At 44.7% G+C, this 22562-nt stretch overlaps 1 protein-coding gene and 1 pseudogene across 1 annotated transcript; both read right to left on the bottom strand.

The window, feature by feature from the left end:
* Positions 1-1642: 1642 nt before the first annotated feature.
* On the bottom strand, positions 1643-19510 carry LOC119803642 (annotated as a pseudogene).
* Positions 14794-16382, bottom strand: LOC119803239 (retinol dehydrogenase 16-like). The gene is made up of 2 exons (XM_038314402.1): positions 15735-16382; positions 14794-15290 (listed from the first exon to the last, which is right to left on the bottom strand). The coding sequence occupies exons 1-2, from the start codon at positions 15796-15798 to the stop codon at positions 15073-15075; spliced, it is 282 nt and encodes a 93-aa protein (XP_038170330.1). The 5' UTR covers positions 15799-16382; the 3' UTR covers positions 14794-15072.
* Positions 19511-22562: the final 3052 nt, after the last annotated feature.

Below are 22562 nucleotides of genomic sequence, written 5' to 3' on the forward strand. Positions count from 1 at the left end.
AGGGCTCGTTACTCACCTCTTCACCTGTGGGGCAATTTTTTCCCTTCGGAGTTCCTCATGGGCCCCTCTGTACACCTGGTACTCTCCTGCATTTTTGGGGTTCCTCAGTCAGCTCCTCATTGTGGTGCTATATGTTGCGGATCAGCCCCAACAAAAAAAACACTTCTTGCCAAGACAGAGGCATGGGAACTGAAGAAATATAAGTGAAAGATACGAAGAGACATAAAAATAAGAAGACTGAGAACCTAGTACAGAGTCAGGAGGGAGTTTCAGGGATTATTCGGGTCCCCGAATCTGTAATCCCCGCTTGGCGGGTCAGCTATTCAGGGTCCTCTGAAGAGGCGCTAACCTGCAAGACATGGGCTGAAGAAGAGGAAGGAAACCAAGAAAGATTCTATTGTCAAGGTCTCCGTTTATTGGGGTGAAAGTTACAGTTTATATACCCTTGAATCGGGTGGAGGTAGGTAGGCAGGAACTCTGCCCAGGTAACTGAAGGTCATCAGCCAGCACCTGGTAAATAAGCCGAAGCATGTGATTCATTAACATTGGAGTAAGGGGTGGGTTCCATTAACAGATGTGATCCATTAGCATTGGAGTAAGGGGTGGGTTCCGTTAACAATGTTCTCAAGATAGTTGGGATGAGGGGTGGGTTCTCAGTAAACATCCTTAGGGCAATGACCTCTGCTATCCCTGTAAGGACGGTGGCCCCTGACAAATCTATCCTTTAGGAAAAAGGTCCCTGACACAAATCACCCATGTTTGTCTCTCCAACAGCTTTGAATGTGCACTGGGGAGCAGGTAACAAAAGGCTTCGTTAACATTCTGTTGCCTCGGTAGCTGGATGGCTTATTTACTTGGTCGTGTAGGCAGAAAACACTTCGCCCCCAGCTGAGCTCATAGTTCAATGGAAGGAGCAGAATCATATTAGCGCATCCTGACCATCTCAGCATGGCTAGGCAACCACCTCCTGTATTGGGAGGTGCAGATGGTGCCAGATAGTCTCTCAGATTCTCTGACCACCAGACAATGTGGGAAATGGGCCTGCATTTCTCAGCCCCCACAGCGTTTGAGGATAAAATTCTCCTGTTTTTATCTTTTGAAGTTGTGTTTTCAAGGAGCCATGGGCATGCTCCACAACTCCTTGTCCTTGAAGATTATAAGATATACCTGTCGTATGTTTGATATTCCATTGGGAACAAAATTGCTGAAATCCTTTACTCACATATCTGGACCCATTAACTGTCTTTATGATCTTTGGGGTTCTCATATATGAGAAGCATTTTAACAATGAGTTATTACATGCTTAGTAGCTGACCCCGTTTGTACAGTGGCCACCCAGAATTCTGAATATATATCGACTGTTACATGTATATATCTTAATTTGTCAAACTCTGCAATATGAGTAATATCCATTTGCCATGAATGACTAGGAAGCGGTCCTCATGGATTTACCCCCAGATGAGGTACAGATAAATATTATGAGCATCTATAACATTGCTTAATGATTTATGAGCAGCTTCTCTTGTTAATCTAAATAGTTTTCTTCAACTTATACTATTTTGATGATGTTATCTCTGAGCAAGCTCAACCTTAGGCAAAGTAATTAGTTTTGTAAGGTTATCAGCTAAAGCGTTACCTTTGGCTAGTGAATCAAGAATATTTGAGCTGAGGCCGGTTCTGTTTGTACTACATATCCTTCACCATCCACATGTGCAGTCTTCCATTGGAAGAACCATCTGTAAAAATTGACACAACATCCTTTAAGGGATCTTTTGCTATAAGTTTTGGGAAAATAAAAGAATATAGTTGTGCAAATTGCAGCACCAGATCAGCTGGAAAAAGATGGTTAATCTGGCCTTCAAATTGAGCAAACGCAATTGCCCAAAGATCACTATTTTGAAATAATCAATCTGTTGCTTAGTATAAGGAATGTTGATCACATCAGATTCTCTGCTAAAATATCTCCTAGATTCTCTCCTGTTTTTCTGTGCTAAGCATGCTACTGTTTAAAAATAAGGGTTTAATTCCTTAACTGATGGAACACAAAGGTGTAGCCACAAAAGTGAACCTTTTTGCTATAATATTACTGTAGGAATAAGTTTCTGAGATAATATAATGCTTGCCAAGACTGGTCACAATTAATATAATATACTTACTGTCTCTTTTTTTAATTTTATTTATTTATTATGTATACAACATTCCTTCCATGTATGCTTGCATGCCAGAAGAGGGCACCAGATCTCATTAAAGATGGCTGTGAGCCACCATGTGGTTGCTGGGAATTGAACTCAGGACCTCTGGAAGAACAGTCAGTGCTCTTAACCTCTGAGCCATCTCTCCAGCCCCACTTACTGTCTCTTTATAGCATTCTCTACCTGTGTGAGTGCCTGTCTGGCAGCTTCCATAAGCTGTCTAGTGGAATTTGGATCACTGTTTTTTTTAAGAATTTTTCTTAGAGGATCAAGGCCTCCCAAAGGATACATTAAATAAGGTCTCAGTTATTGTATGTTTTCCAACAACTTTTGAAAATCATTTAGAGTCTTTAAACTATCCTTTTTAATTTTTAGTTTTGAGGCTTAATTTTTTCTTTAGGATGTAACATGTGACCTAAATACTGGAAAGGTGGGGGCCCTGTATTTTCTCTGGAACAACAATTAATCCTGCATAGGTAAGGCTCTGTTGTAGTAGTCCATATGTCTCAAGTAAAACTCCTTTATCTTTATGGGCAAGTAAGATATCACAAATATGCTGGACAATATAAACCTGTGGAAATAGATCTCTATCATTTTGTATAGCCTGACCTACAAATTTCTGGCACAAGGTAGCACTGTTTGGCATACCCTGAGGTAAGACACTCCATTGATATCTTTTCATTGGCTCTTTGAAATTAACTGAGGTTATACTAAATACAAACCTTTGACAATCTTGTGGTGCCAAAGGAATGGCGTAAAAACAATATTTTGAATCTAAAATAATCTTATGAGTTTCTTTTGGTATAGCTGTAGGAGAAGGCAACCCAGGTTGTAATGCTCACATCAGCTGCATGGTTCCATTAGCCTCTCTTAGGTCCTGAATTAATCTCTACCTTTCTGAATTCTTTTTAATTAAAAAAATTAGGAGAATTACGGGGGGAGGGTAATTCAATGATATAATGTGACATTTACCCAGCTATTCTGGCACTAGCTGTTGGGCAGCTTTTAATTTTTCTTTTATTAGAGGCCACTGATTTACCCATACATGCTTGTTACTTTTCTAGACAATTGAGCAATCTGCATGTAGTGCAGGTTTCTCAGTGACCTCTCCTAAAAATATCCTAATGCTACCTTGGGAGACCTTTCACTAGGTATGATAGGATTGTTCTTCCCTTATTTTCCTTGACTAGACCCTGATTGGGTAACAATCCTTGCTGAAACATTTGATTAGCAATAACTGTCAGGGGAATATAAATATACCCCCATTTGGGTCATAAGTCAGCCTGATAAATTTACAGGTAAATGAGAAACAATGTATGACTGAAAAATTCCTTCATGACTTTTTCCATCCTTTCAGTAAAGCTCATTACTACTTTGTTCAGGATTTGGAGTCTGACCACTCCCTTGTAGCTTTGACCGTCTCCATTTTTGAACATTTTGATGGCCACTGACTGACAATTTTAACAAAAATATTCATACAAGTATTCAGAAGACCAGAAAACTTTTTTCATCTGTAAACAACATGAGTTCTGGTTACTGTAGAACTTTGACTTGTAGACAATAGGTGTCAAATGGAGCAAATCTGACATCTCCTCTCTTATCTCTCTTTGATTTTTGGTTTGTACAATGGGAAGTAAAATTAATAGTGAAATCCTCTGGCTTGTCTTTACCACAGAAAATGAATCATAACCTTGGTTTCTACATGGTAATCAGTGTCAGTGACTCCAGGGGCAACAAGGATCCCTTGCATAGTGATGCTACTTCTTCCCAACAGTAGCCCTATAGTGCCCTCTAACAAACCCCAGTGGGGAGAGCTTGCATCTCCATTTTGGGAGTCAGAACTGTGTATATGAAAGAGCTGAGATCTAGCCCTGTGCTGCCTGGGGCTGCCCTGCAAAGGACCTGAATGGGTTTTCTTGTGGGAGAACAGGTTGCTGGGTTACCCCAAAATTCATCTAGGGACCTGTAGTGATGAGATGAGCAGGCCTGCTTTTCGTCCTGCCTGACTCTTGCCCAGCTAGCTCTGTCAATAGAGCATGAGACTCTTAATCTCAGGGTCGTGGGATCGAGCCCCACGTTGGGCACCAGATGAAGGCATAAATCACAAACAATCCCACACCAGTTTGGAATTATGATTAATAGAATGGTTATTTATTTAAAGGGGAAAACTTACAGATCACCGTCCCAGCCCTCTGTGCAATGAGGAAGGGACCCTAGTTGCCGGAAGCAGAGCAGGAAGCCAGATAGTGAGTGGAGGAAAGTGGCCATTTTTTTTAAAGAAAGAGATAGACCACGCCCCAATAGGCTGGTATCTCAACAGCTATTGGCTGAAGGAGCGGAAGGAGCTCCCGCAACAGGGACCTGAGGCTGGCCCTTGTGTCCATTTCCTAAAAGGGGTCCCCTTGGTCATTTCTCTTTGGCCTGTGCTTGGTAGTCCAATGTTTCTCTCTCCTGCATCTCTTGCTCAGTCCTGGTTCCTTCCCTGCCCACGGGCGTACCCTCCTATCAGGACATTGCCTGATGTGATGCCCCATAAGACCACATCCAAAGCAGCTTCCAGAAGACTAGTAGATCTCACTGTTCCTGGGCCTTGATGTCTTTGTTAGAAGGGAACATAATTAACTGTCTTTCCCTGTAAAGCAGGGGCTATGGTCAGTCCCTGAGTATACAAGTGGTCAACATCTGAACAAACCCGAATGTAATCAGTAATGTTACTTTTCTTTCTAAAAGGCCTTAAAGCATCTTTATGTATAGCATCAGCATTCTCAAAGGCTAGCTGTTTAACTATCAAAAGACCTGCTTCTGTATCTCCAATCAACCTGTTTGATATCTGCATCAGTCTGGAGACAAAGTCTGGAAACAGTTCATCTGGTCCCTGCCTTATACCACACAATTCCTCAGTCTGCTCTTTAGAGACAGAAGTCTATTCCAGGCCTTTTTGGTAGCGGCATTAATTTGGGCATGTGCTGCCATATCAAAGTTTAGCTGCTGTTCTGTCCCTGTATAAGATCCCTCAGCAACAAGCATTTCATAAGAACTAGGAACTTGTTGGGCCCCGTTTCTCTCAGCTGAGGCCTGACATGGTTGTACAAACTCAGTTTTCAACAATAGGTAGTACCCTCCTGACAGGCAAGTTTTGGCCAACTGCTTCTATTCTCCTGGGGGCAGAACTTGAGTTGGGTCACTTTCTGTAATGTCACACAGAATCAGAGTCCAGTCACATGACAACGTGAGCCTGTGGTGAGGAGAGGCCGCAAGCTTCAGACAGGTGTTGTGCAGCAGATAGGGATGAAACTCATGGTGAGGGCAATGCCTCTGTGCTTTAAATGTCACCCTAAGTATTTGGTGTATGTAGCTCTCTGGCATAAAATTAGACTCCAGGTAAGACCTGTCTATACATTCCAGGTGCAAATGGTTACCCTTGCCCAAGTCACCTCCTCCTCACTCTTAGATTTGAACCTTCCCCAAACCCGCCTCAGTCCAGCTGCCCATGGCTCCTGCAGGCATCTTCCTGGAAACACTCTCTGGCCGCTTTCTTCGTGCCTCTCACGTTTACCATCCCCCCCATTCTCTACAACTCACAGGCTGCATGGCACACATGGCTCCCCTGATTCACTCTCTTCTCATTTGCCTCACGAAGATCATGAAGTACATCCTTGTCTGTGGTTCTCATGCTCCCTACATGCCTGCATGCGCCCACTGACTCATCCTCCTGCCTGTATCATATGACTTATCCTTTGGTCGAGTAGCAGCCAGCAGCACATTCAATGGCCACACAGAGCCTAAGCCTGACCATTTTCCCCAACAGGCCTCCTCACCAGGCTGCTAGGTTCCCGCTTGGCTCCTTGCTCTAAAATCCTAAGTCTGATAACTGCTCTGCTCACTGCAAAGATGGCCACAGTATCTCTCTCTCTCTCCTCTTTCAATTTCTCAGTTGTCAGAGTTTTTAAGGTCTGGGGGAAAGCCTTCTTGTGGTTCTGTAGTGAGTTGACCACAGACCAAAGCAAGAGTCTAGAAACTACGATATGAACTGAATGAGATGCTCAGCCCACCTCAAGGACATCCTCAAGTTGAACAACATTAACGGTAAAGAGTCTGGACTCTTCCCAAAATATCATATGTCTTACTATGCCTCAAAAAATATTCCCTTTGTGTGCCTTCTGCTAGAGCAGGGTCTTACATTTTTATGTGCACTGGTGTTTTTCCTGCATGTGTGTCTGTGTAAGGGGTCAGATCTTGGAGTCATAGACAGCTGTGAGCTGACATATGGGTCCTGGGAATTGATCCTGGATCCTCTAGAAGAGTAGCCAGTGCTCATATCTGCTGAGCCATGTATTCCCTTCAAGCAGGATACTATTAATTGAACTTGACAGAATGCTGGCACACAATTTTCATCTTGAAAGATTCCTTTAATTCCAGTCCTCAGGAAATAGGTCTGTACAAATTTGAGGGCAGCTGATCTACATAGTGAATTGAAGGCCAGTCAAGTTTACATAGACCATGCCTAAAATAAATTAAATATAAATAAACAAACAAACAAAAACCAACCAACCAACCAAACAAACAAACAAATAAATAAATAAATACTGTCTCAACGCTGCCTTTACTGGAAATATGGAAATGTATTCCTGGAGACAGTTACAGCACCCCAAAGCCAGAGTGTGTCCTCTTCATGATGGCCTTTAATGTTTTTGATTAAATGAAACCCTATTCCAATGATTCTCTCAGATACCCACATCCCTGTCATTACCTGATGGAGTCTGAGAAGGCCTCTACACCATACTTGGAGATACAATAACCACCGCCAAACAAACACAATCGACCCAAGATGCTGGAAACATTGACCACTCGGCCCTTTGCCTTCCTCACTAAGGGCAGCATGCTCAGAGTCACCTCGATCACGCCCAACAGGTTCACATCCAGGATCTTTGCAAAATGCTCTTTCTTCAGGAGCACATTGAGACCCGAAGGGATGGAGATGCCAGCATTGTTGACCAGGCCCCAGAGTCCTGGGGACAGGGGGAAGGAGAGAGTCACACAACACAGGTATAGTTATAGATGAAATGCACACTCCACAAGATAAGACAGCTTAGATATGTGTTTACTGGAGACTAGGACACAATGAAGAACGGCATGGTGTTGACAGAGGTTTCTGTTCCACCCAGTCCCACAGCCATTCAGTCCCAAAGAAAACATACAAAGGCCACATTAATTATAAACTGGTTAGCCTATTAGCTCAGGCTTCTTATTAACTCTTATAACTTATATTAGTCCATAATTCTTGCCTGTGTTAGCCACACAGCTTGGTACCTATTATCAGTGAGGCATTCTCATCTTGCTTCCTCTGCATCTGGGTGATGGCTTCAGAGTGATCTCTCCTCTTCCCAGAAATCTCCTGTTCTCATCATGCTACCTCTACATCCTGCCTGGTCAACCCGCCTGTACTTCCTGCCTGACGACTGGCCAATCAGTGTTTTATTAAAAATAAGAGACGTGACAGGAAATAGACCATTGTCCCACAGCACATCTCCCCCTTTTTAAACAAGAACTCTGGATCTAATATCAATTGTTTAGCTCTTTTTCTAGACCATTATCTATTACATCTTCTAACCGACACTCTATAAACAAGATAAATATTCATAATCCATTTTGGGGGGAATGTGCGCATAGTTTTCCAAGCTACTTCCTGCTGATTTGGAGTGCTGATAATCTTAGGGAGTCCTAAAGAACTTTAGAATTATGGCCAGCCCTGGCTGGAATATCTGTGGGGCTTGCTCGTCTCAGCAAGCAGCCTTGAAGCTGCTCTGGATGTAGAACTCAGACATCTGGGCATCCGCTCCTAGCGGCGTTTTCTCAGGGGGTCTTCTTCGATCAAACCTCAATTTCTTAATCAAGAATCAACCTACAGCCTCTGTTTTCCTGTGGAAACAAAAACAAAACCTCTGGCCCAAAGTAACATATCTTTTAACTTAAATTTTGAAGTCATATTTTCAAAATATGTATGTTGGATTAAATCCAGGAACATTTATAATCAAATGTCTTTTAGCAGCTGTTGCTCCTTCCTCAGCATTCAAACAATTCAAAGAGAGCATAATAACATACAGTATCCAGATTCTCTACGTGTTTTCCATCTTCACATGGCTTTATTTTAAATTCTGTTTCTTTTATTTTTACTTTAAGATTTGGCTTTTTGAGACTAGGTTTCTCTATGTATCTTTGGCTGTCCTGGCACTCACTCTGTAGACCAGGTTGTCCTTGAACTCAGAGGTCTGCTGCTTCTGCCTCTCAAGGTTGCCACCACCACACCCAACTTCTGTCTTTCTTTCATTTTTATTTTAACGACTTTATCCTTTTTCTTTTCTCTCCCAAGCCTACATATATTTTTAAACACACTGTAAACCGTTTAGACGTTTTCTTTGTCTTTGAATCTATCTTTACTATATATCTTTCTTTTTCTGACCACATGAGTATTTAATTTGCTATTATATATATATATATATATATATATATATATATATATATATGGCTAGGATTAAAACCATGGCTTTGATGGCTAGATCCACTACATTCCTTAGCTGTCTGAGAGTCTAGCCTCATGGTGGAGGAATTGGTCGGAGCTATGTTTATTGCCACAACTCTATGGAGTTTCAAGGTTCCTGCCACCACCAAGAAGCATGCTATTGGCTACTCATAAACACCATTTAAGCTTTTGGTGGTGGGGCTTCTTAAAAGAGGTGCAAGATTTTTGCTTCTAAGCTGAGTCAGAAAGCCTCTCTTAAATGAGGGGCACTTGCCTCTAGTAAACAGAATCCATCTGAGAAGATGTTACCAACAAGCTGTGCTTAACACTATTATTTTGTGTCTAGAATTCCTTCCCAAACTCTCTCAGGTTTTACGTGGATTTAGCTTTCAATGTTGGTGCCATTTATTTGACAGAGGTTTCTGTCCCACGAGGTCCCACAGCCATTTAGGCCCAAAGAAAACACACAAAGGCCCACATTAATTATAAACTGGTTAGCCTATTAGCGCAGGCTTCTTATTAACTCTTATAACTTATATTAGCCCATAATTCTGGTCTGTATTAGCCATGTGACTGGGTACCTGATATCAGTGAGGCATTCTCACCTTGCTTCCTCTGCCTCTGGGTAATGGCTGCAGAGTGACCTTTCCTCTTCCCAGAATTCTCCTGTTCTCGTTTCCCCACCTCCACTTCCTGCCTGGTTGCCCTGCCTATACTTCCCGCCTAGCTACTGTGCAATCAGCATTTTATTAAAAATAAGACTAGTGACAGGATAAAAGACCATTGTCCCACAGCAGCATGGTATCATCAGGGCTGGGGAGCCCATCCCCAAGGCTCTAGGCTCCTTTAACCCTTCCTGACCCAGTGCGCTGCATGGGAAGCAATAGCAGTCACTTCTCAGTTGCTGATCTTCAGAACAGATGTTGAACACATGCTGTGCCTCTGCTAACCTGGAGAACAAGATGCTCTGCTTGTGTTTTACAGGTTGATGTCATGCTTGCACATACTTTACGCTTACAGCCACATTTTCAGATCTCTCTGAGCAGTTTACACACTGCGGCCTCTGTCTTTCAATGACAAAGAAAAGTAGGAGAAAGGGTCTTGGAGGACAGCTCAGTGTGCAGAGTACTTGCCTCCAATGCATGAAGACCTGAGTTTGAGCACTACAACCAACATGAAAAGGCCAGAAACGGGGCTTGTGTGTAATCCTGAAACTGGGGATACCTAGACAGGAGCCTACTAGCCCAATAGCCTAGACAAATCTGTGAAACCCAGGGGGGAGATTCTTTTTTATAAAAACCAAGCAAACAAACTCCAGGAATAAACAAAGAAGGTAGGCAGTGACCACTCCCAGGGTGTCTTCTAGCCAGTATGCCTTGGCACACTCAGCATCAACACTGAGCAACTTCCCCGACAAGCTTACAAAACAAAGCCAACCTGAGGGAGCAGCAAGGCTACAGCACAGCTCCACACTCTGCTCTCATCCCGCTCATCCACAGGACACTGTCGCTGGTCTCTTTTAGTCACTGTTGCAGAATCCAGGCAGCCACCCTGTCCGTGCTGCAAACCTCACCAGCACGTTCACTGTCAACCACCGTGCTTGGTCACCTGCAGGCTACTGGGTTCAAGGCTATTGTGGTGCTTATTGGTTTTGAAGAATTGGGCCCAAAAGGCACGTGCCACCTCACTCCAACCCATACCTTATCCTGCTGGAAACACAAACTGTTTAACTGAGAAATTTTATTGCTAGGATCCCACCACAAGCTCAGAAAACTGACTACCAGGATAGTGCTCGTGATCATAACTGTAGGGAAGAAGATGTGGGTGGTAGCACAGACCTGCAATCCTGGCACAGGACGGTCTGAGGCAGAGAGGTTGTGAGTTCAAGGCCAGTCAGTATCCATTTCCTGTCCTAAAATCTCAAGCTAAAACAATCACAAATGTACCACACAATCCCAGCATCTGATCCCAAGATATGGGATCATTAGTGGGGCTTTCTTGATGGTTAGATTTCTTAATTCATTAAATATTAGCATGCAAGCCAGACTCTGATGGCGAATGCCTTTAATACCAGCATTTGTGAGACACAAAAGGACTCATCTCTGAGTTGGAGGCCAGCTTTGTCTGCAGAATTCCAGAACAATCAAGAAACAAAGAAACCACGTTTTGAAAGTACAAGTATCAAAGGAATGTCGAGGTAAAAATTGCTTACCTTTCTTAAGCGAAAAGAATGCATTTACTTTAATGCACACAGGTGAAAATGTTACCAGCTTTTATGCACTGGATACTAAATTATAGGTTAAATTGTGTTGTTTAACATGCTCTAGTAATTTGAACAATCACCATGTTTTCAACTTATTCTTAGATTTCTTTTAAACCAAGGGTGGTCTTTTGTGCCATCACAGTTAACACTGTCAGCTGATGAAAGAAGAGAGTCATCTCTCCCTTATTTCCCTAATCAGTCCGTAGTCTTGTCATGGCTGCTCTACACAGGAGCAGTCTTGTCTCCCTCCACAGAGGATGGCAGGTGACAAGTAAGAGCAAGGACCGTGCTGACCCAGGAGATCCACCCAAGTGGGGCCCAGATATCCTGCACACATAGCCCAGGGACAAATCCCATCCTCTGCTCCAGAAGGGACCCTGCTCTAAGCACCCAGCAGTCTAGATTGTCTGCATAGAGAAGGGGACAGAGCACAGTCAGGAAGCTGAGAAGGCGAGTCCTCCACAGGGCACCTTCTTACCAAGACCAGAGAGACTGAGAGACAGCAGGTAGGGGCTGGAGAGAGAGAAAGTGCTCAGGTGATGTTCAGGGGAGAGCAGGAGGCTGCTGGAACTTCAAGTGCCCTAACTCACATAAGGCATCTTGCCAGGGAGTGTGACCATGAGACCCCTTCAAGCAGGGAGACAAACCAACAGACACAGACCGGGATCTCAATGGTACCTCTGTTCCCAACACGCTCCTTCACCCACTGGGTGGCTGCCACAATACTCTCTGTCTTGGTGACGTCAAGGATCACTGTCTCCAGTCTATCCGATGTCTTGTTCCTCAGCTCCTCGGCTCCCTTCTCCGTCAGACATGCAGCCAGTACCCTCATGCCCCTCCTGTCCAGCTGTCTGGCCAGCAGGTTCCCAAAGCCCGAGTCACAGCCTGTGATGAAGACATGCTTGTCTTGGAGATGCCTCACCACCTGCCTCTCCCTGATCAAGCGCAGGAGGGTCCACAGGCCCACTAGAGCCACCAGGTAGAGCCACATGGCTTGCAGAAGACAAGCTGAGAGCAAGAAAACTCCTATTCAGAATGAGCCTGACTTAAGTTCACACAGGACAAGCTAGGAAATCTGGACTGTGATTTGTACCTTAGAATCCACACTTTCCTCTCAAACCACGGTATTTCTGTAACATTTATTTCATGCCTGACCTCTGCTCTTTGAACTTCTATTGGTCTTCTGATATCCAGTGCCCTGTGGCATGCCCTTCCTTGCTGTCAAAGAAAATACAACTTCTTGTTAAGCAGGACACCTCCATGCCCTTACGATTTTGCTTCTTTTACTCACGTGGGAATACGTGCATGTTTCCTTGCACATGCCCACTTGATTCAAGTCCTAGGGTCAACTTGTGTCTCAGTGTCTCGCACACAGCTCCCTAAACCCAGAGCTATGTGAACATAATTTAGGTGCTGTTGCCAGCATTCACTTAGACTCAGGACACTCTTTACAAGGAAATCCTTACCTTAGTTCAGGTCATCTTCCTCGGGCTCCTCAGCCAGATTCTTTCCTCAGTAAATAAAGTTCCTCTCCTTGTCTGTAGAGCTTCAGGGGAGGCTAAAGAAAGACAGGGAGAGCTGGTGTCTTTCTGGTACAGCATCTGCCTGTGATGAAGGAGGTACCAACTACAAACCTTTCCAAACCTTTCCTTGTTCCTTCTCTTCTTTGCTTCTTTGGTTTTCTGTCTTTTTTTTTTTTTTTTTTCAACTGACACAAGCCAGAATCAAATTAGAAGGACCTTAACTGAGAAGAGGCTCCCAGGAGATTGCTATAGGCAAGACTTTGATGGCCTTTTCTTGATCGTTCATTGATTAAGGAGGGTCTACTCTCCAATGGACAGGGTCCTTCCCGGAAAGGTGGTTCAGAGCAGTATAAAAATTTTGGCTGAGTTAGGAGCAAAGCAGGACACAACATTTCCCAAGCTCTCTGCTTCAGTTCACGACTCCGGGTTCCTGCCTTGACTTCCCTTCACGATGCCTGTCACTCAGAGGTGAAATGAACCCTTTCCTCCCCACGTCGCTTTGGGCCATGGTGTTTCAGCACAGCAATAGAAGGCTGCTGAGGGCAGATGTCCTTCTCTTGACCACGCAGAATCACCGGACACAAGTGGAGCAATCTTGAGTTGTAACCACCATGAATGCCCCAGGCCAACCTGAGCCAGGATTTCTTGCATGATTTCCCACCAATCCTTACTTACACAAAATGTCTAGAGATACTTGAAGCCTTGCATGTGGTTCCTAGGCTCTAGGCTCTAGGCTCTAGGGTCATGCCTAACGGAATCTCTGATTCAAGCTCAAAATAAACAGGGTAACTTGCAGCACAGATACAGTTGCATTCGTCCTTACCCATGGTTTTCACTGATTTTTAATTCAGATTTCACGAATCAAAATAGGCTTGTCACCCACAAGGATGAGATCTGTCATGGAGTCTCCCAGTGCTTGTATACACAAACTCCGTCTTCCTGCCTTTCTTCATCAGGTCTCCTAGTATTTCATGTCCGCTCCTCATTCCCTAGGACGCCGTAGTTCTAGAAAGCAGGATGTGGGTGCCCATCATCTGCCCTCTCTCCTCCATTTCTGATGTTTGAGATTGGTCCAACCCTATCGATCAGCTTCCACACAGCCTACACAGTGGAGAAAAGCTACTGTTTTTAAAACATGTGATTTGTATGTGAAGGTGTTTGTGCGTGTGTATACACATATATGTTCACATGTATGTAGAGAGAGAGCTGTAATTCCAGGAGACTTCATATTCACACTTGTTTTCCACTCACAGCGATCCTCCTGGCTCAGCTTTGCAGAATGCTAACATTGCAGGAGTGACCTACCAGGCCCTGGGCTTCCTCTCCCTACAAGGAGAACCTGGGCTGACCAGAATGAACCACACAGGAGCATTTGGAGGCTCTTAGCTCCTTTACATCCTGGTCATCCTGTTCCTTCACTGCTCTGATGCTGGAACCAACACTCATTGTGAGTTTGATGAGTAATTGCTTGAAATATTACATGCTAGACTATTATCATGGGTAATATTCCTGTTTGTATGTATTAATCAAACATAAAATAGCAGTATGTCTAGGGTGTGCATTCATAATCCCAGCACTGGAGACACCGGAGCAATATAAAGACAAGGAAGCCCTAAGTGAAGGTGTGCTGTAGACCAGGACATCAAAATGACAAGGACCAAGGCTTCAGACCCAAAGAAAATTGGAACAACCTTTCCATATGGCTCAGGCTCAGAATTGGCAAAGTCTTCTTCCTCTACTTCAAGTTCCAGTGTTTATGGATGCCTGATCATTCTGAAGAAAACTGGCAACTGAAGCTCCCTGGAGGTTCTAGCCTGAGACAGCTGCCTTCAGACCTCCTACAGAGCCGAGAAAGCCTCTTCCCCTTCCCTGTCACAATAACCAAGCTGAGGCTGCAGCTTACAGTGGAGCAGCTGAGGCTCCATCAGAGCACACACGAGCCACTGATGCCAGCTTTTCTGTCCACGTGTCTGTGTGTCTGTCCTTTCTTCATTCCCTCACTGCCCCTCAAGGGCCCTGTGGGGTCAGACCTAAGAGATGTGCTAAAGCAAGGCTAGAGATTGAGAAGGACATGACGTACCTGGGTGACATAGTGAGATCCTGTCTCAAAATAATTAACTAAAGATATAAATAAGGTGTTTAGCCATAGGGACAGGTGGTAGACTAGAGGACCAAAATGTGTTCCCAACTCCACAGTTAGGTAATTCACAAGAGCCTGTAAGTACAGGCCCAGGGAAATCAATCATCGGGACTCTATGGGTATTCCTACATGCATGGAATATAGACACACATGCAGACAGACAAATAAAAATTTTTTTTAATTTAAATAAGTAAAATGGATGATACATGGAAGATCAATTTTGTGTTTTTACCAAAATTGGAATCATTGTACAGACAGCAGTTTCTCCTGTGGCTCGATGTTCTCCATGCTCACACGGAAGAAAGACAAGTCAGGCACCTGTGAATCCCCCTCCAGTGACAAGTTTGTCCCGAGCCCAGCATCTGCCTTCTCCCGAGGATCCTCTCCCTCACACTGCACTCTTATACCCCCAACTACGGAAACAGATGCAGGCTTCACAGAGCTTTGTCAGGCTTCAGGGAGGTCCAGTAGAAGAAGGCATCCGCAAGACAGGTGGGCAGGTAGCTCACAGGGATGAAGAAAAGCTTGGCATCCCAACCAGTTGAGTATCGAAGCCGGGGATGACAGGAAGTCAGCGCATGCTCCATGTAGTCCGTCATCAAGGAGAGGTTCTCTTTGCACCTTTGGTCCAGTGACTTTAGCATTGTCAGATCTACACAGGAGAAATGATTCAGGGGGTGATTATCTCTACCACTTCTGCTCTAGACCAACATGGAGGAAAACCTCGCTAGAGCCCATGCCTCCCATGTCAGAAGCCATGCCCAAGCCTAGCCTGTCCCTCATCATCAGGAGGACACAGCCCGGCTTCGAGGAGGAACCATGCACACGCTCCACCTGGGCGTCAGCTCATGGAAGGTGCTGTCCATCCCGGCCCCATTGCTGACTTCACTCTCAGCTGAAGAGGATGAGAGGTTCAGATGGGACAGAGCCCCAAGCTCTAGGTCAAGAAACTCACTTTGCGAAAATGTACCCACCCACCCCATGGGTCTAAACGCCCTTCCTTTGAAGAGAAAGACTGTGGGATTTTTTTCTGGCTTAATGAATAGAAGACTAAGGTTTCAGACTAGACTTCCTTGGGCCCTCATAGTTCACATACGGGATGCCAGGAACTTCTCGCCATAGATCTCTTTGATTTCTGAGCTGGCCCGGCCCCACAGCATCTTAAGACTACATAAATGCCGGTCACTACTGGAACCTGTAGTCTTAAAACTTCCAGGCTCTACAATAGCCACCTTCACTCCAAAACAGGAGAGCTCCCTCCTGCAAGACAGACAGACATTAAGGACTTCAGAGGAATTTCTGTTAGGTCACTCCGAATCAGAGTACAGTCACATGACAACGTGAGCCTAAGCCTAGCCATGTCTGCTTAGCATTGTTTTTGTTAAAAGGGGGCACTCCTGCTCAGAAAACGTTTACAGATACTCACTAAAGACAGATTCAGACAGAAATAAAATTCTGAACGGGTCATAGTATGTTTTTAAAAATGTACATAGGCTTGGGAGACAGGAAAAAAGAATATAGACAGTTATAAAAACAAATAAATGGTTTTAAAAATAAAACAAAGTCTTTAAAGAGACAGTAAAAGTAATAGAAAGGAGTACAGACAGTGATAGATTAAAGGAGTGAAGAAAAATAAGACACGTAAGATGTAATACGCACAGAGAGCCTGGGTTGTGTATATTATTGTGTTCTTTGAACTTTTAGACTGCAGAGAGACATTTGATTCTGGGGGATGCTAAGTAAAACCAACATAAAGGTACATGGACTTCAAAATTTGGATCTCAGGATATGTTACTTTTGAAAAGAGGTTCTGCTTTTGTTTCCACAGAGGATGAGAACCCGTAGATTTCCTTCCAGGCTAATGTGATTTGATGGAACAAGAGCCCCTGAAAGGTCTTGGTGAACCCTAAAAATATTTTGTCCAACAAAGAGCAGGAAGCTGTTTGGAGAAAATAATGCCCAAATTCCAAAAATGATTTTTTATAAATGTTGGTTTTCATTTAAAGGGGGTTGATTATAAATGTTTAATGTCACAACAAATTTCTTTCAAAAAAAAAGAGGGAGATAAGATATAGACATGAATGCTATACATTGGTATGGATCTTGGTTTATTGCTATAAATTTAAGGTCAATTTTGTTATCTGTGTATTTCTACTCTTGTTTAAGGTATTATGTTTGTGCAGCTCATTTAAAAATGTAATATATAATTAAAAATGATGGGTTATAGTTATCTGTAATTGTCAAACTTATAGTCTGTTGCGGGAGCTCCTTCCGCTTCTTCAGCCAATAGCTGCTGAGATACCAGCCCATTGGGGCATGGTCTTTCTGTGTAAAAAAGCTGCCACTGCCCTCAGCTCACTCTCTGGCTTCTGGCTCTGCTTCCGGCGACTAGTCTCCCTTCCTGATCAAGCAGAGGGCTGTTGTGTGGGACGGTGATCTGTTTTTCCCCCTTAAATAAATAACCATTCTATTAATCATAATTTCAAACTAGTGTGGGATTGTTTGTGACTTACACCTTCAATAGTCATGTTAGTTAGGTATTCTAAAACACAAAGATATATTTCAGGTAGATAGATAATCTTTAACACTTCAAAGACCTACAGAATATGGCATTTAAAGTGTTTTAAGAACTTAGACTTTTCTCAACAGTGAGACATGTCTGATTCTGGCAGAACTAATTACTTCAGAGAGGTTGATGGACGTTGAAGAAACTTGTTATGGAATTTGCCTTCAATGTGACAAGGCTAGCCATTTGGGCAAGAACCTGCTCTTGCCTGGACTACTTGATGGTATGCTATATGAACTGGACATGCAGGACCCACAGAGAAATGGCTCCAGAACGTGTCTAAAGAAGGTTAGACAGTCCTTCAGGATTCCAGTTTCATGAAAGAGTCTTCCAGATTTTCTACAGGGCACAGAAAAAAAAACAAAAACAAAGAAGAAAGTGACTCACCAACTGCCAATAGACGCAAAACAGTCTTTCAAATTTCCTGACTCACTGTAAAGTCTGCAGGACACTATGAGCCTGTAGGTTGCCCAAATGCTACAGAAGAGCTCAGGTGACTTTACAGGCAGCACGATGTCTCTGTCAATTCCAGAACTTTGGAAGTTGCTTACAATACACTTCCTGTTTTCTTAGGTAATATTATATTCTTTTGGGGTCTTTGATTCAGTTGAATATTAGAGAGTTATAATTATAGTTTTTCTTTGTTATGATAAAAGATAAAATAGATATAAAATTTTAAACTCACAAAAATAGAATAGATGATGGAGTATTTTTCTTAATTTGCTAAATGTAAAAGGGTTAAATATGGTAAGTGTAATTCTTGGTCGATAACTGTTTTGTTATATGTAATTCTACTATATTAAAGTAAAACCTTCCTTTTTATAATTAGACAAAAATGTAGAGATGATGTGGGATGCTCTTCTTTATCTGTGTTGCTTTAATTGATTGATGGATAAAGTTGTTTCAGCCAATGGTTTAGCAGAGTAAAGCCAGGTGGGAAGCATGAACAGAAATATAGAGAGAGAATAGGCAGAGTCAAGGAGATATCATGTAGCTGCTTAAGAGACAGATACTAGACCATTATGAGTAGGGCACAGACTTGTGAGAAACACAAACGGGAGGGCGGACATGGAATCAGACAGGGCACCAGCTGACCAACACTAGAGAGCTTGAAGGACTAGGTATAGGAGTAAGAAGAAGGGCTGACATGCTGGGGGAGAGCCAGAGTCTGCAGTCACTTTAATTCCACCCCCACCCACATCGGGAACCTTTGCGGGCAAAGCAGACATTTCCTTCACGCAGCCATAAAACCACCAGACAGAGACAGGGATCTCAATGTTACCTCTGTTCCCAACACGCTCCTTCACCCACTGGGTGGCTGCCACAATACTCTCTGTTTTGGTGACATCAAGGATCACTGTCTCCAGCCTGTCCGATGTCTTGTTCCTCAGCTCCTCGGCTCCCTTCTCTGTCAGACATGCAGCCAGCACCCTCGTGCCCCTCCTGTCCAGCTGTCTGGCCAGCAGGTTCCCGAAGCCCAAGTCACAGCCTTGATGAAGACATGCTTGTCTTGGAGATGGCTCACCACCTGCCTCTCCCTGATCAAGCGCAGGAGGGTCCACAGGCCCACTAGAGCCACCAGGTATAGCCACATGGCTTGCAGAAGACAAGCTGAGAGCAAGAAAACTCCTATTCAGAATGAGCCTGACTTAAGTTCACACAGGACAAGCTAGGAAATCTGGACTGTGGATTTCTACCATAGAATCCACACTTTCTTCTCTAACCAGGGTATATCTGCAACACTTAATTCATGCCTGACCTCTGTTCTTCTATTATTTTTCTGATATCCAGTGCCCTGTGGCATGCCCTTCCTTGCTGCCAAAGAAAATACAACTACTTGTTAAACAACACACCTCAATTCTCTTATGTTCTTTGCTTCTTTTATTCATGGGGCAATATATTCATGTTTTATTACACATGGCCACCACAGCCAAAACTCAGGCTCACCTTGTGACTCAGCACCTTACCCACAGTGCCGTAAACCCAGGGCTATGGGAACATACCCAGGTGCTGGTACCACCATTCGCTTGAACTCAGGACACGGTTTACAAGGAAATCCTGCTCTGAGCTCAGGTCTCCTCCTTGGGCTCCCCAGCCAGAATCTCTCCTCATAAAACAGAGTGGCTCTTTGTGTTTCTAGAGATCAAGGGGAAGCTAAAGAGACCTCAGGGTGAGCTGGTATCTTCCTACTACAGCATCTGCCTGAGATGAAGGAGGTACCAACTACAAACCTCAAAGGACAGTGAGGGGATGGTCATATGGGACCCAGATACATGTGGCTTCCCAGAATGGATGCGAGGGTACGAATGACTTTTACCTTCTCAAGATGCCGTCCTTGTTCCTTCTCTTCTTTGTTTGTTTCTTTGGTTTTCTGTCTTTTTTTTTTTATTATTTTGTCAACTGACACAAGCCGGAACCAAAGTAGAAGGACCTCAACTGAGAAGAGGCTCCCAGGGGATTGCTATAGGCAAGACTGTGGTGGCCTTTTCTTGATTATTCATTGATTAAAAAAGATCCACGCTCCTATGGACAGGGTCGTCCCTGGACAGGTGGTTGCGAGCGGCATAAAAGTGATGGCTGAGTTAGTCAAGAGGAGCAAACCAGGAAACAACATCCTCCCCACCCACATGTTCTCTGTTTCAGTTCATGACTCTGGGTTCCTGCCTTGACTTCCCCTCACGATGTCTGTCACTCAGAGGTGAAATGAATCCTTTCCTCCCCACGTCGCTTTCGGCCATGGTGGTTTCAGCACAGCAATAGAAGGCTGCTGAGGGCAGATGTCCTTCTCTTGACCACGCAGAATCACCGGACACAAGTGGAGCAATCTTGAGTTGTAACCACCATGAATGCCCCAGACCAACCTGAGCCAGGATTTCTTGCATGATTTCCCACCAATCTTTACTTTGACAAAATGTCTGGAAATACTTGGAGCTTTGCATGTGGTTCCTGTTTGATTGCTAGATGCTGGGTCTGAAGAATGTTTGGGAAGCATTGGGGTTTTGGCCTTGTTGGAGGAGGTGTGTCACTCGGGGCCAGCTGTCAGGTTACTAAAGAGTCCATCCACTCAAATCTGCTCTGTTCCCTGCTTCTGGGAGATGTGAGCTCTCCTGCTGCTCCAGCTGTCTGCCCCGGGGGCTTTGCTCCACCATCATAAACCCGATCATACCTAAGCCCAGCTAAATGCTTTCTTCTGGCAGAGGCCTTGTTCATGGCTTTTCATGACAGCAGTGGGAAGGAGCCTCTGCACATCTATTCCTGTCCCGGCATCCTACCTTATTTATCACTGCTCCAGAAACAGTTGCCAATCACAGCAAAAGGGACAAAGAGACTCGAAAGGATCTCAGTAGTCAAGGGGACCTCAAAACCCTAGAATGGTTTGCACCTTACAAAGTGAATACTGGGGCTCCCTTACCAGAGTGAGACTGAAGGTAGATCCCCTGTCCCATGTCACGTCACCTGTGAGTTCGCTAGGTCCATCCATTCACGTCCAAACACACTCTTCACAGCAGCTGCACGGCTCTTCCTCATCCTGACAGCGGGAAGCCCTCGAGCTGCTGTCTAGGGCTTCTAGAACACAGTAGGGTTTAGACTAGGCAGTCTCTCTAAGTTCTGGACAGAGTCAGTGGGAATGGGAGTCTGTGTGTGACTCCTGCACATGGAGCCACAGGGCTGAGGAGACATCCTCAGAGACACCGACCTGTCCCGTGGGGCTTCCCTCAGCCCATCCATCCCTCCACTGAGATCCCTGCACAAACCACTAGACAGTGCCCAGCTGGCTCTCCTCTCTGTCCTGGGTAGCGGGTGCCTGGTCCCATTCCAGGACTGAACGTGTGAGGGTCTAAAGTCTCCAGCTGTCTGAGCTCCAGCTGCGGTGCTGAGGTAGAATCTGAGCAGAGCCACCTACGGGGATCAACACTCCAGAGGGGTCTCCCCACCCACCCCACTCTTTCTCCTTCATGCAGGAAGGGGAGGGACGGGGCCTGGAATATGTGATGTAAAGCATGGGAAACAGGCCCACTGTGGAAGCCTGTACCCAGTCCTGCCACAGGGAGCCCCTTCTCATTCCTAACTGGGGACCCAGAAATGAAGAACCAGTTGTGCTCTAAGGCCTGAAGGTCTACAGCAGCGATCTCAACATTCCTAATGCTCGACCCTTTAATACAGCCGCTCACCTTGCAGCGACACCACCATACAATCATTACCACTGCTATTTCATAACTGCAGCTTTGCTCCTGTGACGAACAATAATGAGTATCTTTTTCTTAGGGTCTTAGGTGACCCCTGTGAAAGGCTCATTCGATACCCAAAGGAGTCACCACCCACAGGCTGAGAACTGCTGACCAGAAGTTGGGCTTAATTAGGTGGACATCTGACAAACGGCCATGACAACAAGGGGAATAAACAAGGTGGCTTTTTATAGCAGTCCAAGAGGAGGAGGAGGAGGTTGAAGAGGCAAGAGAGAGGAGGAGGGAGCTAGGGAGATGGTTTTCCAAGCATAAAAACCCAATTCAATTCCTACAATTTACGTTGAAAAGCTAAATGTGCTGTTTGTCCTGCTTTTAATCTTGTGGAAGGCTGGTGAACCTCTGGGGCTCACTTAAAAAATGGATTGCTTTGGGGAAGAGGTTATGCTTTTGGTTCCACAGGTAACAAAAGACTGTGGGTTTCTTCAATGTTGCTAGAGATCAGATTTGGTTAGGGAAGACTCCCTGAATATCCTGGCTACAAACATAAAGATCATATTTGGCTGGCTGGGTATGATCCACAGTCCATATGTGTGGTAAGGTAGATATATATGTTACCTTTGAAAATTTGTGTGTTTTCAGAGCAGGGGACCAGACACCAAACAGGTGGCCAGGTTATCCAGCCTCTGATGCGGTCCCACGCCCAGACCAGCTTCAAGACTGCAGGTAGAGATGCTGCAGCCTTACAGACTACTCCAGCCAGATGTCAGATAAGCCCTAAGCTTTCCCATCACAATGAGACTAGACAACAGCAAACTCTCCCAGGAATTAAACATTACCCCAATTTTTTCAGGCTCACTCCATTCACCAAAGGGCTGAGGAGGGGACCGAGGTGGCAGATGCCACAGAACAGAACACGGTGAACTGAGGGGGTCAGTGACTGAGTCTGCAGGGCAGGTGCTGGTGACAGAAGGGAAAGGTGGGAGAAAGGAAGGGCCTGGGGGCTCCCAACACCCCCAACAGATCTCCTTGATGAAAACTCTTTGCCTTATCCTGGGAATCAGGTTGCTTAACAGCCCTGAAAGGGAAGCAATGGTCACTGTGCTCCATGGTGGGAGGAGCTGAGCAAGAGCAGAGGTGACAGTTGCTGGCGCTCCTCAGGACAGCCCCCTCC

This window comes from Arvicola amphibius, chromosome 17 (assembly GCF_903992535.2).
Source record: "Arvicola amphibius chromosome 17, mArvAmp1.2, whole genome shotgun sequence".
Lineage (NCBI taxonomy): Eukaryota > Metazoa > Chordata > Mammalia > Rodentia > Cricetidae > Arvicola > Arvicola amphibius.